The following is a 17,728-nucleotide window of genomic DNA, read 5'->3' as shown; positions in this document are numbered from 1 at the left end:
TTTATTTTATACTGTTGTACTGTACTATTAGGTGAATCCATGGCAGGTGTTTTAAAATGCATATATTGATAAAATAGGTAACACAGTAAGTTATATTGAACAGATTGGTGGACTCTAAATATTAGTCCATACATAGGGCGTTTGAGATGGGTTTCTCATGGATTTGAGGAAGGCAGTTGAAGTGATGTGTGTGATTCCCTGTGCTTTGGGAATTGTCTCTGTGCACTATGCATATAACCTATAACAAAGAATCATCACTCCCCTACCTTTCTCTCTGTTCAGAACAGGCTGCTCATTACTCCTCTCGCTTATTTTTTTCTGGAATTTAGCCTTATATTCTAATTTAAAAAACAGCATTTCATTTAGAATTCTTAACAATAAAATTAAGACAAGCAGGAGAGAATAAACTTACTAAGAGACCATCAGAGGACTCTTTGTCTTTATCCCCTAGAGAGATTCATTTGATGAATAGAAATAGAACTTCTGGTGTCTGTGCCTCGTTATTATATATAAAATTAACATATCTACAGGGGTCACAGCTCCAACTATTAAAGGTTGGGAAACATTGTGAATTATACTCAGAAATAAAACTGGTCAGAGTAGATGCAGCAGAGCTAGTGGAGTGGTTAATTCCATGCAGCAGGCTGGAGTCTGGAGTGTGGTGGTGTGATCACAGCTCACTGCAGCCTTCACCTCCTGGGCTCAGGCAATCCTGCCTTAGCCTCCTGAGTAGCTGGGACCACAGGCACACACCACCATGTCTGTCAAATTTTTTAAAAAATTATTTGTAGAGATGGGATCTTGCTATATTGCCCAAGCCTTTTTTTTTTTTTTTAATAGAGAGAAGGAAAATAACCACAAATTAAATTAGCAGAAAATTAAACAGAGTGGTTGCTCTTAGTGCTTTGATGACAACCTGTTTTCTGTTACTTTCAATTGTAGATATTTTTGTCTTGTAAGAATATTTTCACAGATGATGGCTCTTATGGCAGCTTACTCTTAGTGAGGGATAATTACCTGTCACTATAATTTGTATAATACATAGAATGAGGATTTCCTCTTAGCTTATCTCATAGATACAATGCTATTCCTGATATTATTGGAAGTAGAGAGGAGAAATACTGGTGTGACTTGAGGAGCTTTGGATGGGGAAATTTGCTGTAAAGTATCCCACTTACAAGCCAGCTGTTTACGTCGTCAGCTAAATTCTTTGAAAACAAGTTTTAACTGGCTAAATCAAATTGCCTTTTTTCCTTTTATATTGTAGCTGGTTAGTACTTATTTTAGTAGAGCTGATAGAGAGTGATTTAAACCACAGTTTAGTGTATCTTTCCTACTTGTAATATAGTCTGTGCATTGTTTTTGAATAGCTTTTTTTCATTGTTTTATTGTATGGTTGTTTATTAATTTTCTAATACAGGTGGGCCTCAACACACAAGTGGGCTGGCCGCAGGAACTCCGTTTGCGAGGGTGCTGTGAAACGTGCTTTTCCTGTCTTCTGAGGTTTTAAGCTGTTTGTTTAAAAAAAAAAAAAAAAAAGGAAATGTGCTTCCCTTCAGAATCTTTATTATACAATTATGATTCCTTTTCTAGTCTATCATATAAAAGGCTATTTAACCTGAATTGCTTCTAGTCGTTAGTTGGAGCAGGGTCCATTATAAAAATAAATAAAAATGAAACTTCCCATTTTTAGGTTATAAACTTCATTAGGGCAAGTGTCTCTTGGTTCTCTTTTCTTTTGCATTGATTTCATTCTCATTCAATTTCTCCCCGTCTGATGGCTATAGGTTACTTGAGGTTTACATTGTTGGAGAGTCCAGAGAATATCCATATCAAACCTGGCAAAAGAGCTCCGGCCCAGGTCCTCTGGCTAGACTGTACCAAGTGTCCAGCCTTGTTTTAGGGGCCGTAAAAGTGCTTTGATTGATAACACAACAGTAATTTGCATAGAGGAGAGAAAGCAGTTCCTACAAGGAAGCTTGGGGCAGTGGAGTAAGAACGTAGGGTGAGGGAGTGACATCCATTGGAGTATGAAAAGAAGACTTCTGGCTTAGGTACTCATTGTCTGGTCTACTCTGCTGGAGTAAGAAGAGTGGTGGGTAGGGGAGTGTGGAAATACAAGGTTCTAAAATAGGGTCACCTAAGCAAGAACTGGTTGGTGGAAGAGGGCATTCCCTTAGAACATCTCAGCATGTTCACAGAACAGGCACTGTCACCCAGGCCCAGCGTGGGGGACAGGGAGGAAGTTGTGCTTCTACAAAAACAGTTCCTTTTCACAGTTTTATTTTTTGCTTTTTATTTATCTGGATTTGTTTGTTTGTTTGTTTTTGTTTTTGTTTTGAGAAAGGGTCTTGCTCTGTCACCCAGGCTGGAGTGCAGTGAGTGATCATGGCTCACTGCAGCTTCACCTCCCTGTCTCAAGCCATCCTCCTGCCTTTACCTCTTGAGTAGCTGGGACTGCAGGTGCACACCACCATGCTCAGCTAATGTTTTAAGGTTTTTGTAGAGACAGGGTCTCACTATATTGCCTGTGCTGGTGTTGAATCCCTGGTCTCAAGCGATCCTCCTGCCTCAGCCTCCCAAAGTGCTGGGATTACAGGCATGAACCACTGTGCCCAGCCTCAGTATTTAAACAAAGTAATGCTATTGACATTATGGTGGTTAAAACCAGTAGTCTCCAAATAAAGTGTGTAAGATGATCCATTGGGAATGGGAAGAAAATATTAGAATTTATGATGTTTATTTTTTATCTAAAAATGATAGACTAAGCATTATTCTTAACATAAGGATGAGACTGGTGCCTATACTCTATCTGTATATGATACGGTTGTATGTTACTACAAGTTCCATGATGTCAAATGGTTGATGGCATCACCCTCACTCATTTATTTCTGCTGTGGCAAATCTATTATAATTTAAATGTAGTTTTAGAGAATTACATAATTTTAGTTAAAAGGTTGTTTTAAAAGCAACTATTGGCTGGCCACAGTGGCTCATGCCTTTAATCCCAGCACTTTGGGAGGCCAAGACGAGAGGATTGCTTTGAACCCAGAAATCTGAGACCAACTTGGGCAACATAGTGAGACCCTGTCTCTAAAAAAAAAAAACAAACAAAAAAAAACATGCTGGGGGCATAGCGGTGCATGCCTGAGGTCCCATTTACTCCAGAGGCTGAGGTGGGAGGATATTGAGCCTAGGAGGTTGAGGCTGCAGTGAGCCATGATCATACCACTGCCCTCCAGCCTGAGTGACAGTAAGACCCTGTCTCAAAAAAAACAACAAAAATGTAGCTATGAAATGATGAAGGGCCAGGAACTGTTCTGAGTGTTTTACGTGATGATTCATTTAATTATTTGAGAAATTCTAAGAGATAGGTGCTTTATTGTCCCCTTTTTGCAGATGAAGAAACTGATAAACAGAACCGTTTAGTAATTTCCCGAGGTCAGATAGTGGAACCAGACTTGAACCTAGACAGTTTGGTTTCAGATACTATGTGCTTCATTACTGGGCTGAGGGACTCTCAAGGCAAGCATTTCCTAAATGGATTCAAACTAATTTGGTAGATAGGACTACAAATTGGATACCATGATTTAAAAAGTAAGGGTAGGTAGTGAGACTCTCCTTCCCTTGTACCTGTGTATCTTTACAATCTTTTTCAGTTTTGATAGCCGTTAAAACCACATATCCAAATAACTGAACATAAACCCAGACTATCAAATTACTGTTTTAAAATCTAAAACCTTTACAAAAATATATACCCAATCTCCTTGCTCTCACTTAAAACTAATATTTTTTCATGAAAATAACAGCTTATATAATAAATAAGACAAAAATCTAAAATGTGCATTTTCTTAATTGCATTCCTTTACATTTTTAATATACATAATATAGTACATATAATTTATAAATATGTGTAAGGGATGTGCGCTCAAAATGGTCTTTGTAGTAGGTATATAAAAAGTATTTGCGGTGGGATGTTTGTTAAGGTTTGGAGAAAAAGGCATTAGAGAAAGCACGTTGAAAGCAAGAATGAGATTGTACTCACTAAGCAATCGAAAAATCAATGACCAGACCTCGAGTAGGGTGGCAACTTTTAAAATTTCCTCTCGCTGATTTAAACCTACCTTTGATCTTCAAAAACCAGCTGAGATAACACAGCATTGATTTCAGCACTAAAGCATTGTTTTTTTGTTTTTTAGGAAATTGAGCATTCACAAACAATAGTATAGAGAAAATCATCCCAGAAAACCTTTTGCACGAAGGCTGTACTCTTGAAAGATAATTTTTAGGTCTTAGGGCCTTGAATGAAAGTTAATATTAAAAATCAAGAAAATTGAAGGAAAAGTTTCAAAATTATTAATAAGATTGAAAGTTAGCTTATTCTGGAGAAAGAGTAGTACTTTCAACCTTTAATTTTTCTTTAATGGGATTGAGGAAAGTAAATAAAAGAAGACTAATAGCAGGCCTCAGAGAATTGATCATAATGTTACTCTTGCTTTATATTCCAAAGATGAGCAAGTCATGTTGAACAGAAGTGTGAGCCTGACTTCCAGTAGTCTACAAAATAGAGACTCCCTCTAGTTTTTTAGCCTATCCTATTTGCTTCTTGTATTTTTTATAGATAGGTCAGTCCTCATTATCGTAATATTTCTGATATACTCCGAGATGATCTCTTTTGCTTTCATCTCCCTACTCGGTGGAAGTTGTTCAGTTCCCCTGTTGCCTATTCCAAAATATGGACATTGTCTCTTCTCTTTAGTTGATATAACTACATTTGTTGGTCATTAGCTTGATTAGATTGTGATACAAATACAAGTATTTTTAAGACAAATTATTCAGGATACTGGGTAAATTAATCTTAGTAACATTGTGGATGCTGTTTCAGGTGTACTTAACCCCTGGGTAGGGTGCACTGAAGTGTATCTATAGTTACATTTATGATCATGATACCAGTACGCTTTAATCACATACCTCTTAAGCACCTCTTTTTCTGAAACTGGTGCTTGTCTCCTACTAGCGGTGTGGATGTGAGAAGTCATTGTCCTCCCTAGGTCTCAGGTCCTCAGCTGGAGAGGGCTTGGATCTCCCAAGCCTCTTCAAAAAGTTGGTAACTCTTGTTTCAGTGGGCAGAGGGATCTTATTTGTTTAATCTCTGTGGAAAAAAAGAAACATATTCAGACAATTAGGAGATTGAACATAGCAGAGCTTTTAAAGTTTTTCCCTGAAATTATTGGCTCTGCCTAGTCTCTGTCTTCCCTATGAATTTATCTGGTTAGGTCCTTTATTTGCTATGATTTTGACACATAATGACATGATGACACAATTTACCTCAAAGATTAAATGCCTCCTTTGAAAAGCTAGAGTAGGATAGGTAAATATAATGAATCACCATGAACCATTAACCTAGCTTGAACAATTACCAATATTTTCATTCTCTTCCACTGACCTTTTTTTTTTTTTTTTCCTGGAAAAGGAAATCCTAGGCATCATGTCATTTTGGCCATAAATGGGACAAGTTTAATTACATGTCTCTAAGTGGCATGAACGTTTTAAAAAATATGATCATCTAATGATCACGCCTAACAAAGTCAACAATTTCTTAGTATCATCCAATGCTGTATATATTCAAGTATCTTCTTTTGTCTCAAAGATGACTTTTTTTTTTTTTTGGAAACGGATTCTCACTCTGTCGCCCAGGCTGGAGTGCAGTGGTGGTGCCATCTCGGCTCACTATAACCTCCGCCTCCTGTGTTCCAGCGATTCTCCTGTCTCAGCCTCCCGAGTAGCTGGGATTATAAGAGTAAAATGCCCAGCTAGTTTTTGTATTTTTAGTAGATATGGGGTTTCACCACGTTGACCAGGCTGGTCTCGAACTCCTGACCTCAAGTAATCCACCCACCTCGGCTTCCCAAAGTTCTGGGATTACAGGCGTTGAGCCACTGTGCCTGGCCAAGATGACTTTTTATAGTTGGTTTGTAAATCAGGATCTAAGTAAACTCCAGCATTTACATTTGCAGTTTGATTGTGGTGTCTCTTGAGCCCTTTTCAAACTTTTTTCAAGTTATCCATTTGTGGAGAAACGAGGTCATCTGTCCTAGAGACTATTTACATTTTGAACTTGGCCTTTTCCTTCTTTGTGGTATTGTCTCTTTCACTGCCTGACTCTTGACTGTCTTGTAAATTAGTAGTTACACGTAGAGACATGATTAAAGTTTAGTGGTTTTGCTTAAGGCAAGAGTACTTCATAGGAGGTAAGATATATTAAAAGACACACATTATTCAGTTGTTCACTTTCAGCGATGCTGAAATGCATGGGGGGTTAGGTCTGATCCCTCTGTTTTAAAGATCCTCATCAGCTTTTAACCTAATGCTTTGAGCATCCATTGATAATTGTTGCTTAATCTGTTATTTACAACCATTTCTTCTGATTTTATTCACTGGACTTATTTTATAAACAAAAACTTCCTTCATCAACTGTTTAGTGCCCCTGAAACATGGTTCTTATGAGAAAGGCAAGATGAATCTTTGATGTTTTCCTTTTATATGTTAGTTTGCAACTGTCAATGGAGACTCATGAGGGTTTCTTTTTTTAAAATGTCATTATGTGTATACATACACACACACACACACACACACATATGTATCTTTTTTTGTGGAGAAAGTCACATTCTGTCGCTGAAGCCCGAGGGCAGTGGCACCATCTTGGCTCACTGCAACCTCCGCCTCCAGGTTCAAGTGAATCTACTGCCTCAGCTTCCTGAGTAGCTGGGATTACAGGTGTGCGCCACCACAACCGGCCAATTTTTGTAATTTTAGTTAGAGATGGGGTTTCACCATGTTGGCCAGGCTAGTCTCAAACTCCTGACCTCAACTGAGCCACCTACCTTGGCCTCCCAAAGTGCTGGGATTACAGGCATGAGCCATTGTGCCCGGCCTAAAATGTCATTTTAAATTTATGAATTTTTATATAGTTAGTGTGTTTTGATCCATTACAGTAATCCTTTTGTATTAAAGCTGACACTTATATTTAAGATACCCCAGGCTAATCTTGCACATTGTACATTTCTTATCCCAGATCTTGTATCAGCCATATCTTCAAGGTGTCCGAGTTCCTTTGGATGGGAAAAGGGTGTTTAGAGAACACAGTCTGGGTAAAGGAGAAACTTGTTGCTGCCACACCTTTTCAGTGGACAGAGTTTGAAAACACACACACACACACACACATACATGCATACACACAGACATACACTTTCAGAGTTATAAAAAAACGTAAGTTTATATTGATGTTTCCAACTTAAGTTTACAAGGCTTTTACTTTTCTGATTTTTATTATAGCATCTTTTTTTCCTTTACATGAAAAATTTTGGTTCCTAAGGGTATTAAGATAATTCCTTGTTTGCTTTGTCCTGTGATATAGCTACAATAGTTTCAAAATAACAATATCAATAAATTTGTTTTTTTGTTTGTTTGTTTTTGAGACAGAGTCTTGCTTTGTCTCCCAAGCTGAAGTGCAGTGGTGCAGTCTCGGCTTACTGCAACCTCTGCCTCCTGGGTTCAAGCGATTCTCATACCTCAGCCTCCCGAGTAGCTGGAATCACAGGTGTGTGTCATCATGCCTGGCTAATTTTTGTATTTTTAGTAGAGGTGGCGTTTCACCATGTTGACCAAGTTGGTCTTGAGCTTCTAACCTCAAGTGATCCTCCCGCCTCGGCCTCCCTAAGTGCTGGGATTACAGGTGTGAGCCACTGCATCTGGCTAATAGATTTTTTTTGCTGTTTTTTTTTTTTTTTAAATGGTTAGACCCTATCTCATTAGGCATGTATGGTAAACATTCTTTAAGTCACCTGAAGTAATTCTTTTCTCTGTATTTCTACCATTGAATCCATATACATTTAGGTTTTATTTTTGTTTTTAATTTTAGAAATTGCTTTTTTTTTTTGAGACGGAGTCTTACTCTGTCACCCAGGCTGGAGTGCAGTGGCACATGGTCTCTGCTCACTGCGAGCTCCGCCTCCTGGGTTCACACTATTCTCCTGCCTCAGCCTACTGAGTAGCTGGGACTACAGGCACCCACCACCACATCCAGCTGATTTTTTGTATTTTTTTTAGTAGAGATGGGGTTTCACCGTGTTAGCCAGGATGGTCTCGATCTCCTGACCTTGTAATCCGCCTGCCTCGGCCTCCCAAAGTGCTGGGATTACAGGTGTGAGAAATTTCTTTATTTTAGAAAGATGGAGGTAAAAAGTAAGTGTTTTATAACCACTTACTTTCAGAGAATTCTCATTTTCATCCATCTCTCCATTATTTTTCCTCTTCTATAAATAACCATTTTTATTAGCTTTTTGTTTATCCTTCCTCATTTTTTTAAAAAAAAATATAAACAAATGGTCTGTGGACATACTTTTGATATCACCCAATCTTAAACATTTTTTCTCTACCTAGTCTTTTTAACTTAATACTGTATATACTTGATCTCAGCCCATAGTAGAAATATGAGAATTGTTTTCGTTCCTTTTTTATAGTTTCATAGTGCTCCCCAAATCTTCATGACTGACTTTTAGGTATTTTATTAGCTAGATTTTAGAGCCAGTGTTGAATGAATGGAAGGGAAAAAGGAGGCAATACATATTTATCAAACTGTGTGTCATTTACTTTATAAAGTAGGGTTATTTCCCTGCCCCCCAGTTACTAGAGTGGAGAGAAGTAGAGTTCAGTAAGATGTAGTGACATACTCCCAATGACATGATTGGTAAGAGAGAAATTCATAATTAAGAATTTGATGTCTTTCCAATGCATCATGAATACTGGGACTTGGCATTTCAGTGATTGTTAGACTGTCATACTGGTGACTTTTTCATGTAACATTTCAGGGGATCTGGTTTTTTTATTTTTTGTTTTTAAGTATTTTAATTTGGTTGTACCTAAGAACCTGATAGAAAACTTTACTTTTGTGATTTCTAAAGAATTTTTGAGAGTTGTATTTTAAAATGTATAATATAATGCAGTCAGTATTATAGTAACAGTAGTAACCACTTGTCATCTCTTTCTGTTCTCTCAACCATACACCGGGAATTTCTCTCTTGAAAATGTGTTTCCCTAAATTTAACAAAACTTTTTTTTTCTGTTGCAGTTTGGGAATACCTGCTACTGCAATTCAGTTCTTCAAGCACTTTATTTTTGTCGTCCATTTCGGGAAAAAGTTCTTGCATATAAGAGTCAACCTAGGAAAAAGGAGAGCCTTCTTACATGCTTAGCAGATCTCTTCCATAGCATAGCCACTCAGAAGAAAAAGGTTGGAGTAATACCCCCTAAGAAGTTCATCACAAGATTACGGAAAGAAAATGGTAACTCTACTTCCCACTGTATTAATGACATACTAGGAAGGTTAAATATAGTGTGCCATAATTCCAGCACTTACTGAGCATCATCTGTATGCCTGATAACATGTTAGCTGTTGAAGAAACAAAGATGACACTCCTTTCTTCAAGGAGGCACTCGTTTAGTGAAGAAGATAGTCTCACAATAAATTAATACAAGATACAATTAATGTTTGCATTGCGTTATACAGAGATAAAATTATGTGTGGCAGCAAATGAGAAATCACAGTTTCTCTTTTTGCTTGCTTGGCTTTTCTGTCAAGAATGAAGGGTATTTTTTTTTTTTTGCATGCTTATGCATTTGTTGTTTTCATAATGCTTTCGTGTGTGTTAACTCATTGGATCCTTGCAGTAGCCTTAGATAGAGAGCATGTCATTTCCCCCATTTTAGCTGTGAAAAAATCAAAAGCTAAAAAAGGCTTGCCAGGAGCCACACTCCGGGGAAAGAGCTAGAAAAGACCTTTTGGCTTCCGGTAGATAAGTTTTAATCCCCCATCCCTTTTTAAAAATAGTTACTGAGTAAGCCCCACACCGCTTTGCTCTTTTGAAATATTGTTCATTTAATTTTCACATGCCAATAAGTTAGACTTTATCACCCTATGAGATAACTGAGGCTCAGAGAGGTTAATTTGTCCAAGGTCCCACAGAGTTAGTAAGTGGTGGAGCTGGCATACAAACTTACTTCTCCCTGATACGTAAGCCCAGGGTTCTATCTAATGTGGGACACTGCCTCAAAAATGCAAATGGAATTTAGATAACATGTAGAATTCTGGCTTTTATTTAATGTAGGCATTTTAATCATTGTAGAAACAAAATTGAATGGCATTTTTAGTTGATTTGTTACCTATTAAATAGATGCTCACAAGCAGGATTTGAGAAGTCTTTAAGATTGATTATTAAATACCCTAATGTGTAATCCTGCCCTTAAATTAGTCAGTTGACACTGTACACAGTGAATTGAGGTAAGCCTGGATCATATATAGTTCCCTGAAATATGAGATGACCCAGAAATAGGCTATAGGCTATTATTCTTGAATTTGATACATTTGTTGAAGATTTGTTCATTTTCCCCACATACACGTGTAGAATAATTGATTAATTGCTCACAAAAATACATTTTGTTTCCCCTAATGAAAGCTAAACATATATACTTTATTAGAGTACAGATTTGTTTATCTTGTTTTTTTAGAAAATCAAATATAACCTTAATGCTCAAATGTGGATTGAGCAATTAAGTCTTCTCAGTCTTTTTGTGTGTGTCTATATGAAACTTTAAAAGTTTTGTCCTTGTGGAAAATTTATGTACTTGGTAATTGAACATGGCAGCCTTTCTCAGTGACTTTATTAGTATTTTAAAAATGTTCAGTGCCTGGACATGGTGGCTCACACCTGTAATCCCAGCACTTTGGGAGGCCAAGGTAGGAGGATTGCTTGAGCCCAAGAGTTGGAGACTAGCCTTGGCAGCAAAGCAAGACCTTGTCTCACAAAAAATTTTAAAAATTAATCTAATGTGGTGGTGCACATCTGTAGTCCCAGCTACTTGGAAGGCTGAGGTGGGAGGATCGCTTGAGCCCAGGAGGGTGAAGCTGCAGTGAGCCCTGATTGCTCCACTCTCCAGCTTGGGTAACAGAGCAAGATCCTGTCTCTAAAAAAAAAAAAAAAAAATCAGAAGTATGCAGCTCATACAGAATATACATTATTTCCCTTTTCATTTAATAGTACATTTCTCTTGGCCTTGTTAACCTATCACATGTGCTCTTTATACAGTGATTTTATTTTAGTTAGGTTGACCCTCATGCTGAATAGAGGTAAAATACAGTTACATACTTATGGCTTTATATGTTTGTTTGTCAAACCTGGGGTATTTTTATGGTGTTTGTTATTTTTTCCAAATGGGCTTTTTTTCTTTTCCTTCTCTCTCTCTCTCTCTTTTTTTTTTTTTTTTTGGTAGCACGGGGTCTCGTTATGTTGCCCAGACTGGTCTTGAACTCCTGGCCTCAAATGACTCTCCCACCTCAGCCTCCCAAAGTGTTGGATTACAGGCATGAGCCACTGTGTCTGGCCTTATTATTATTATTATTATTTATTATTGTTTTTAATAGTTCAATAGTTACTAATTTTTTTTCATATTTAGGCAGATTAAATTGGTAACACAATAGAGTTCTTAAATACTTCTTTGAAAGAGACTGATTCTAGAATATTTATTCTAAGCCCATCTTAAGTTTTGCTTCATTTTTCTAACCTTCAGAAATAATGCTTAATAGAAAAGCCATTTTTTTTGATAGAAAAGCATTTTTATTATTTGGTGTTACTGACATTTGCAAATATGTTTTGAAATATATTTTTGGCTTTTGAATTTTCCCTTGAGAATTGTGTAGAGAAGAATATACAAATCAAAGAGGATTTAATATATTATTCATTGCATATCTTTCCTTCTGAGATTTTGTTTTAAATCTTTGGAAAGTATGTTACTCATTTCAGTATTTCCACTAATTTTCACTGGTGGATGGTTCTTACTAAATTAATTTCCTGCCATACTATGTTAAAAACTTTTATTCTCGATAGATATTAGCCCCATATTGTTTTAACCACCATTGCTTTATGTTACTAATCTTTTTGGTGTCTCTGGAAAGAACTGATTTTAATTTCTATTTATTAATGAATTTTTGTAACTCATGTTACCTAATCATAGCGTAAGAGGACAGTTGCACAGTGCTCCTGCATAGAGTACAGGAACACTGGCTCCATGCATGTTACCTGCTGATGGGATGGATGCTAGCTGAGTGTTTGAGTAGACTCATTATGATAGATATATTTCCTATTGTGTGCCAGACACTGTCTAGGAACTGATGATACAGAAATATGCCTTCAGGTACCTGACACCCTCGTGGGGAACCAGACAGCCATCAGTTGTGTGATGTAATGTGTCACTGTCACGAAAGAAAGAAGGAGAGGGGACAGAGGATGAGGGAGTTCCCAGTTCATATGTCAGTCGTTGGGGAATGTCTCTAATTAGGTAATGTTAGATCAGAAATTTGAAGACATCATTTGAAGATCTGAGGCAAAAATGTTACTGTCAGTAAGAAGAAAGTGCAGGTTGCCTGAGTGCTTGAAGGATGGCAAGAAAATTAGCATGGCAAGAGTGGAATAAGATGAAGATAAAGTCAGAAGAACAGGGGCCTAAAGCTTGGGTTTTCTTTGGAAAGCCGTGGGAAGCCATGAGAGGGTTCTGAGCAGGTGGATGGTACGTTCTGATTTGCTTGAGAAGACCCTCTGGCTGCCGGGTGGGCATGGGCAGCATGAGAGTAGAGACGGGAGACCAGCCTGGAGGCTGTTGCAGTACCCAGGTAAGAAATGGAGTCATCTCTTTACAGGTACTGCTTGTGGGTGATCTATTATTTTGGAAGAAATACATCATAGGTTGGTGATCTGATTGTGTTAGCTAGAGTTAACCCTCACCTGGCCTGTTTGGGATCGTTTCAGGTGGGCCTGAGGGCCACATCAGCTGGCATCTATAGCTTTGTGCTCTGCTTCCTGAATCTGAGCAATGTCAGTCATTTAAGTTATTGTTTGGGGGCAGATCTACTTTTCTGTCATCATCTTAGCTGTTTCAAACCCTATTGTCCATCCATCCATCCATTCATTCATTCATTAAAAAATGGGAAAGACATCCCATTATGTGGCAGGCACTGTTGTCAGTCCTAGGGATACAGCAGGGAATGAGCTAGAAAGGGTCCTTGTTCTTAAGGAACCTGCATGGACATAGCAGCTTTTCATGTGCCGTGGAGAGATACAAAAACAGATAAATTTAAGTCTTGGTCTACCTCAAGTGACGAAATTTTAGTTGTTCACAAATAATACCTATTAAATATATTGGAGTAAATAATTTCTTATGTTTATTTCAAGCAATTCTTTTCCTCCAAAAGAGCATAAATGGTATTTTGTGTAATGAGAGCTCATAGCTATTTCTGAATTGTGAGGAGAACATAACCGATTTTTAAGCAGTGTTTTTCTTTTTTTTTTTCTTTTTTTTTTTGCATTATTGTTGCAGCTATATCAGGACTATAGTAGTTTATAATCATACATTTATTTAATAATGAAATTGTCTGTCTCTCCTACTAGACTGTCAGTTCCATGACGGAGGGAACCCATTTGTTTTTGCTCACCATTGTATTCCCAGCACATATTCCAGTTCCTGGCACATAGTAGGTGCTTACTAAATATTTATTGAATGAGTGAATGAATGAATGAAATTGTTTAACTTCCAAAGCAAGTTTGAAGTCCACCTTTCCCATTATACTACTTAGCAAAGAAGAAAGCAAACCATAAGAAAACCAGGGTTTTACAAATTAAATACAATAGAGTTCACAGGGATTGTCCTGAGGTCCTTTATCAGTGTTAATTTGATGTTTATGCAGTCCTGGTTGATGTTTTTAAAACTATAGTGGCTGCTTTCAGGTACAGCAGAATTCTGGCATATTCAGTATACTCTAAGGAAAATGGACTATAAATAATTTTAGAAATATTTCAACAAAAGTTTAAAGATTATTTTTTGGTTTCCTTTGCATCTCATTTCCAGAGCATTCATGTCGTTTGAGGTATTTTTGTGAATATGAAATCGTTGCTCTGTGTTAAAAGAGCATCCAAAAAAAGATGTAGATTTTTAAAAAGCAAAAACATTTGCACATTTTTGCTTAAAAGGTAATTATTTTGAAAAACATGTATATGCTAAATAATTTTTTTCAACAGGGAAATTAACGGGAAAATTAGGCTACTTCAGATTGTGGCATCAAGCCAATAAAATCTTTTTACTAGTTCTCCCTGATTATTCTTCTTTTTAGATTCCTCTAGGACTTTTCCAGTTGGTTTCCAACTTTTCTTAAGCCCCTCAACTCAACTTTAGCATAATTACCTTCCACTCCTTGTCTCAGTAGACCTGTTTGAGGTGGGTGGTTCCAGATTAGTGACCTGGAAATGGGTGGGTGAGTGAGAGATAAAGGTTCTTGAATTGTAAGGGATTGAGGTACATGCACGTCAGGAAGCTGCCTAGACACTGACATGTCAAGGTTGGTGCAGGAGGCGGAGCGGAAAGAGAAACCGTGAATCAGGCTGTCAGTGGATGAAGAGGAGGTTGGGAGATGGCCTCAGAGAGAGGAGGGTTGAGGGTCATAGTATGGCTGGATCTTGGGCACTTTTGTGATTGAGAGCAAGTAGCAGTCGGAAACTAGAAAATGCCAAAGGTTGCTAAGGCAAGGGAGTTTGTTTAGAACAGAATGCAGGACCTAGAAGGAGCAACTCAGAAAGGGTTGGGAACAAATGAAATCCCTTATTTCCATTTGGAAATAAGGTACAACAAGCAAATGAGAGTAGCAGAGGATAGGAGATTGAGGTTGAGAGGGGAAGTGTTTATTACTTTCAGGGATGGAAGATTACTGCATTGAGGGGCAAGGTGAGATAATTTACTTCAGTTAGCTCAGCGGTGGTCTAGACTTTTCCAATTGGTGAAACCGTGTGAGGTTCTGTGCACGACTTGGCCCAGCCTTGGAGGGATGGAGTGGACTGCTGAGAAGATTTTTTGAGTTTCAGGCTCAGCGTTGGGAGAGGTCGCATAGGCTTCTGCTCTGAGCAGGGTGAAGGGAATGGTGTCCCAGTGCTTTAGATCTACTGTCTCTTACGGACAAAAACCCACACAATGTACCAAATTCAAGATCAGTTGTTAAGTCCACGTAGGCCACTACGGAGCACTTAGAACTCATGACTTTTATTGCTCTTAAGCATAACATGGGAATTTTGCTAAAGGCTGATGGGTCCCTCAGGCTAAACTTACAGCAGAGAAGTGAACTGTGGCTTAGTTGGGCTTCAGTTGCATTCTTAATATTATTGTACTTTATTTGAGACCCAAATTTGTGGAGTGGATTTGGATTTATGAAAATAACTAAATAATGAACATGAAAAAATTATTGTGAATTTTACCATGTAATGCAAGAGATGTCAGGGAAAATTCCTAGGGAGAAAGATTCAGGGTCTATAAATTAAACTTGTCTATTTGCAGTGTGAAACTGAAGGAAAGGAGACTCAGTGGATTAAGTGAAGGGAGCTGACTTGAACTAGGTAGATTTAAATGGAAATGGAACAGACTAGACATGCAGGAAATGAACTTTTAAAATTGAAAGTGTTTGGAAAGTAATTGTATATGAAGAGTATGCAACAGACAGGGAGATTGCTTGAGCCTAGGAGTTCGAGATCAGCCTGGACAACATAGCGAGACCCCCACCTCTTAAAAAGATGTGTAACAGGCAGGGACAGGGAGCGAGGAAGTGGACTTTTTGCATGAAAAGCTCTATTTTATTTTTAAGCATACAAATAATACATGCATACATTCTTATAATAAAATTTCAGTACCAAACAAACCTAGAAGTTTCCCTGAGTACTCTGCTTCCTCCTCAGCTTCTCAGTCTCATGTTCCTTTGAAATACCCTGATCCTACCAAATCCTTTTCTATGTATTTAAATACATATGTCCAAATAGGAAGCCACAGTTACATTTTTATGGGGACTTACAGTGGTTGTTTCCTTTTCTTTTTTTTTTTTTTTTGCGAGACAGAGTCTCGCTCTGTCGCCTAGGCTGGAGTGCAGTGGCGCGATCTCAGCTCACTGCAACCTCCACCTCCCAGGTTCAAGTGATTTTTGTGCCTAAGCTTCCTGAGTAGCTGGGATTATAGGTGCTTACCACCATGCCTGGCTACTTTTTGTATTTTTAGTAGAGATGAGGTTTCACCATGTTGGCCAGGCTGGTCTCGAACTCCTGACCTCAAGTGATCTACCCGCCTCAGACTTTCAAAGTGCTGGGATTGCAGACGTGAGCCACTGCGCCCAGCCGGTTGTTTGTTTTTGGTGAGTGGGATCCACATGTGTTTAGCATCCTTGTTTCGCTTTCTGTCTTGGAAGTTTTGCCATGTTAATTCATATGGAACTGCTTCCATTTTAACCGTTGCCCAGCATTCCCTAACAAAATTATAGCATAATTTAAATAAATCATTCTCCTGTTGATAAACATTTAGGATATTTTCAGACTTCTGTTATAAATAAGCAGCCGTATTTATGCTTGTTTCGGTACATGCACAGATACTTACCTGGCATCGACACCTGGGAGAACGAGGTTGCATTATTTTAAATGTGTTACCAAAATTGCCTTTACAACACGCCATGCCAGTTTATGCTCCCAGCAGCAACAGTTGAGAATGTCCATTTCTCCATACTCAAGCTAACACTGGATGGACACTAAGTCAGTTTTTATTGTGCCAAAGTGATGGGCAAAATGATATTTTGTCATTGTTTTAATTGTTATTTCCCAGTCCCTTGTCATGTATTATATAGGCATTTATATTTCTACTCTGAATTGGCTATTATTTTCCTTTGCCTATTTTTTAAATTGGTTTTTTCTTTTCTTGTTTTGTAAAGGGTTTTTTTTTTTTTTTTAAATATTCTCTATATTAAGCCTTTACATAGTCTGGATATTAATATGCAAATAATTCTCCTTGTTTGTCACTTGTCTTTATTTATGTTGACTTTGCCATACAGAAGTTCATAATTTTTACGTAGTCAGTCTTTGATGTGTTTTGTATTTTATTCAGTAGCAACAACAATATAGGTTGAGCATCCGTAATCCAGAAATCTGAAACTTTTTGAGCTGCAGGATGCCACATGGGTGGCTGAGGTAGTAACAACTTTACTTTCTGATGGTTCAGTGTACACAAATTTAGTTCCCTGCACAAAGTTTTTAAAAATACTATATAAAGTTGCACTCCATCGTGGGCAACAAGAGTGAAACTCCATTTCAAAAAAAAAAAAAAAAGTACTATATAAAGTTACCTCCAGACTATAAGGTGTATATGAAACAAATGAATTTCATGTTTAGACTTGAGTCCCATCCCCAAAATATCTCATTATGTGTGTGCAAATGTTTTCAAATTTGAAGCAGTTTAAAGTCCCAACCACTGCTGGTCCCAAGCATTTTGGATAAAGGATACTCAACCTGTAGTGATACTGCCAATATTGTTACTGTGGTTGTTGTTGAACAGAATACAAAACCTATTGTTGTATTCTAAGCCCTTCTAATCTTTCTACCAGCCTTGTGAGGTGTAGGTACTGCTCTGAGCCCCATTTTTCAGATGAGGAATTATGGCACAGGGAGGTTGAATAAGTTGCCTATGCCACGCGTGCAGTTAGAGGTAGAACCATAGCACCAACCCAGACAGCCTTGCTCTAGCAGCTGTGTCCCCCACCCCCATAAATAGCTTCACTCGTTCCCTTTCTGTTTTTACAATAACTTTGCAAAGAAAGATGGTATTC

General features: G+C 37.9%; 1 protein-coding gene and 1 long non-coding RNA gene across 8 annotated transcripts in view; one reads left to right on the top strand and one right to left on the bottom strand.

The window, feature by feature from the left end:
* The window catches only part of USP12 (ubiquitin specific peptidase 12), a 170,283-nt gene that overhangs the window by 121,945 nt on the left and 30,610 nt on the right, over positions 1-17,728 (top strand). For 3 of the 7 annotated variants that reach the window (XM_021929508.2, XM_021929507.2, XM_021929509.2), the window contains 2 exons: positions 9,131-9,344; positions 13,500-13,582. The exons of 2 other annotated variants lie outside the window; for them this stretch is intronic. Coding sequence is in view for 2 of the 5 variants with exons in the window: in XM_003913697.3 (XP_003913746.1) it covers positions 9,131-9,344 (214 nt within the window). In the remaining 3 variants the exon portion in view is untranslated. The remainder of the gene's footprint in view (positions 1-9,130; positions 9,345-13,499; positions 13,583-17,728) is intronic. 2 more of the 7 variants (XM_003913697.3, XM_021929506.2) reach the window with 1 other exon arrangement.
* On the bottom strand, positions 1,368-5,064 carry LOC103879115. Its single transcript, XR_639564.3, has 2 exons — positions 4,972-5,064; positions 1,368-1,511 (listed from the first exon to the last, which is right to left on the bottom strand). It is a non-coding gene; the product is annotated as an uncharacterized LOC103879115 (long non-coding RNA).

Source organism: Papio anubis, chromosome 15, assembly GCF_008728515.1.
Source record: "Papio anubis isolate 15944 chromosome 15, Panubis1.0, whole genome shotgun sequence".
Taxonomy (NCBI): Eukaryota; Metazoa; Chordata; class Mammalia; order Primates; family Cercopithecidae; genus Papio; species Papio anubis.
This window is presented reverse-complemented; position numbering and strand designations above follow the sequence as displayed.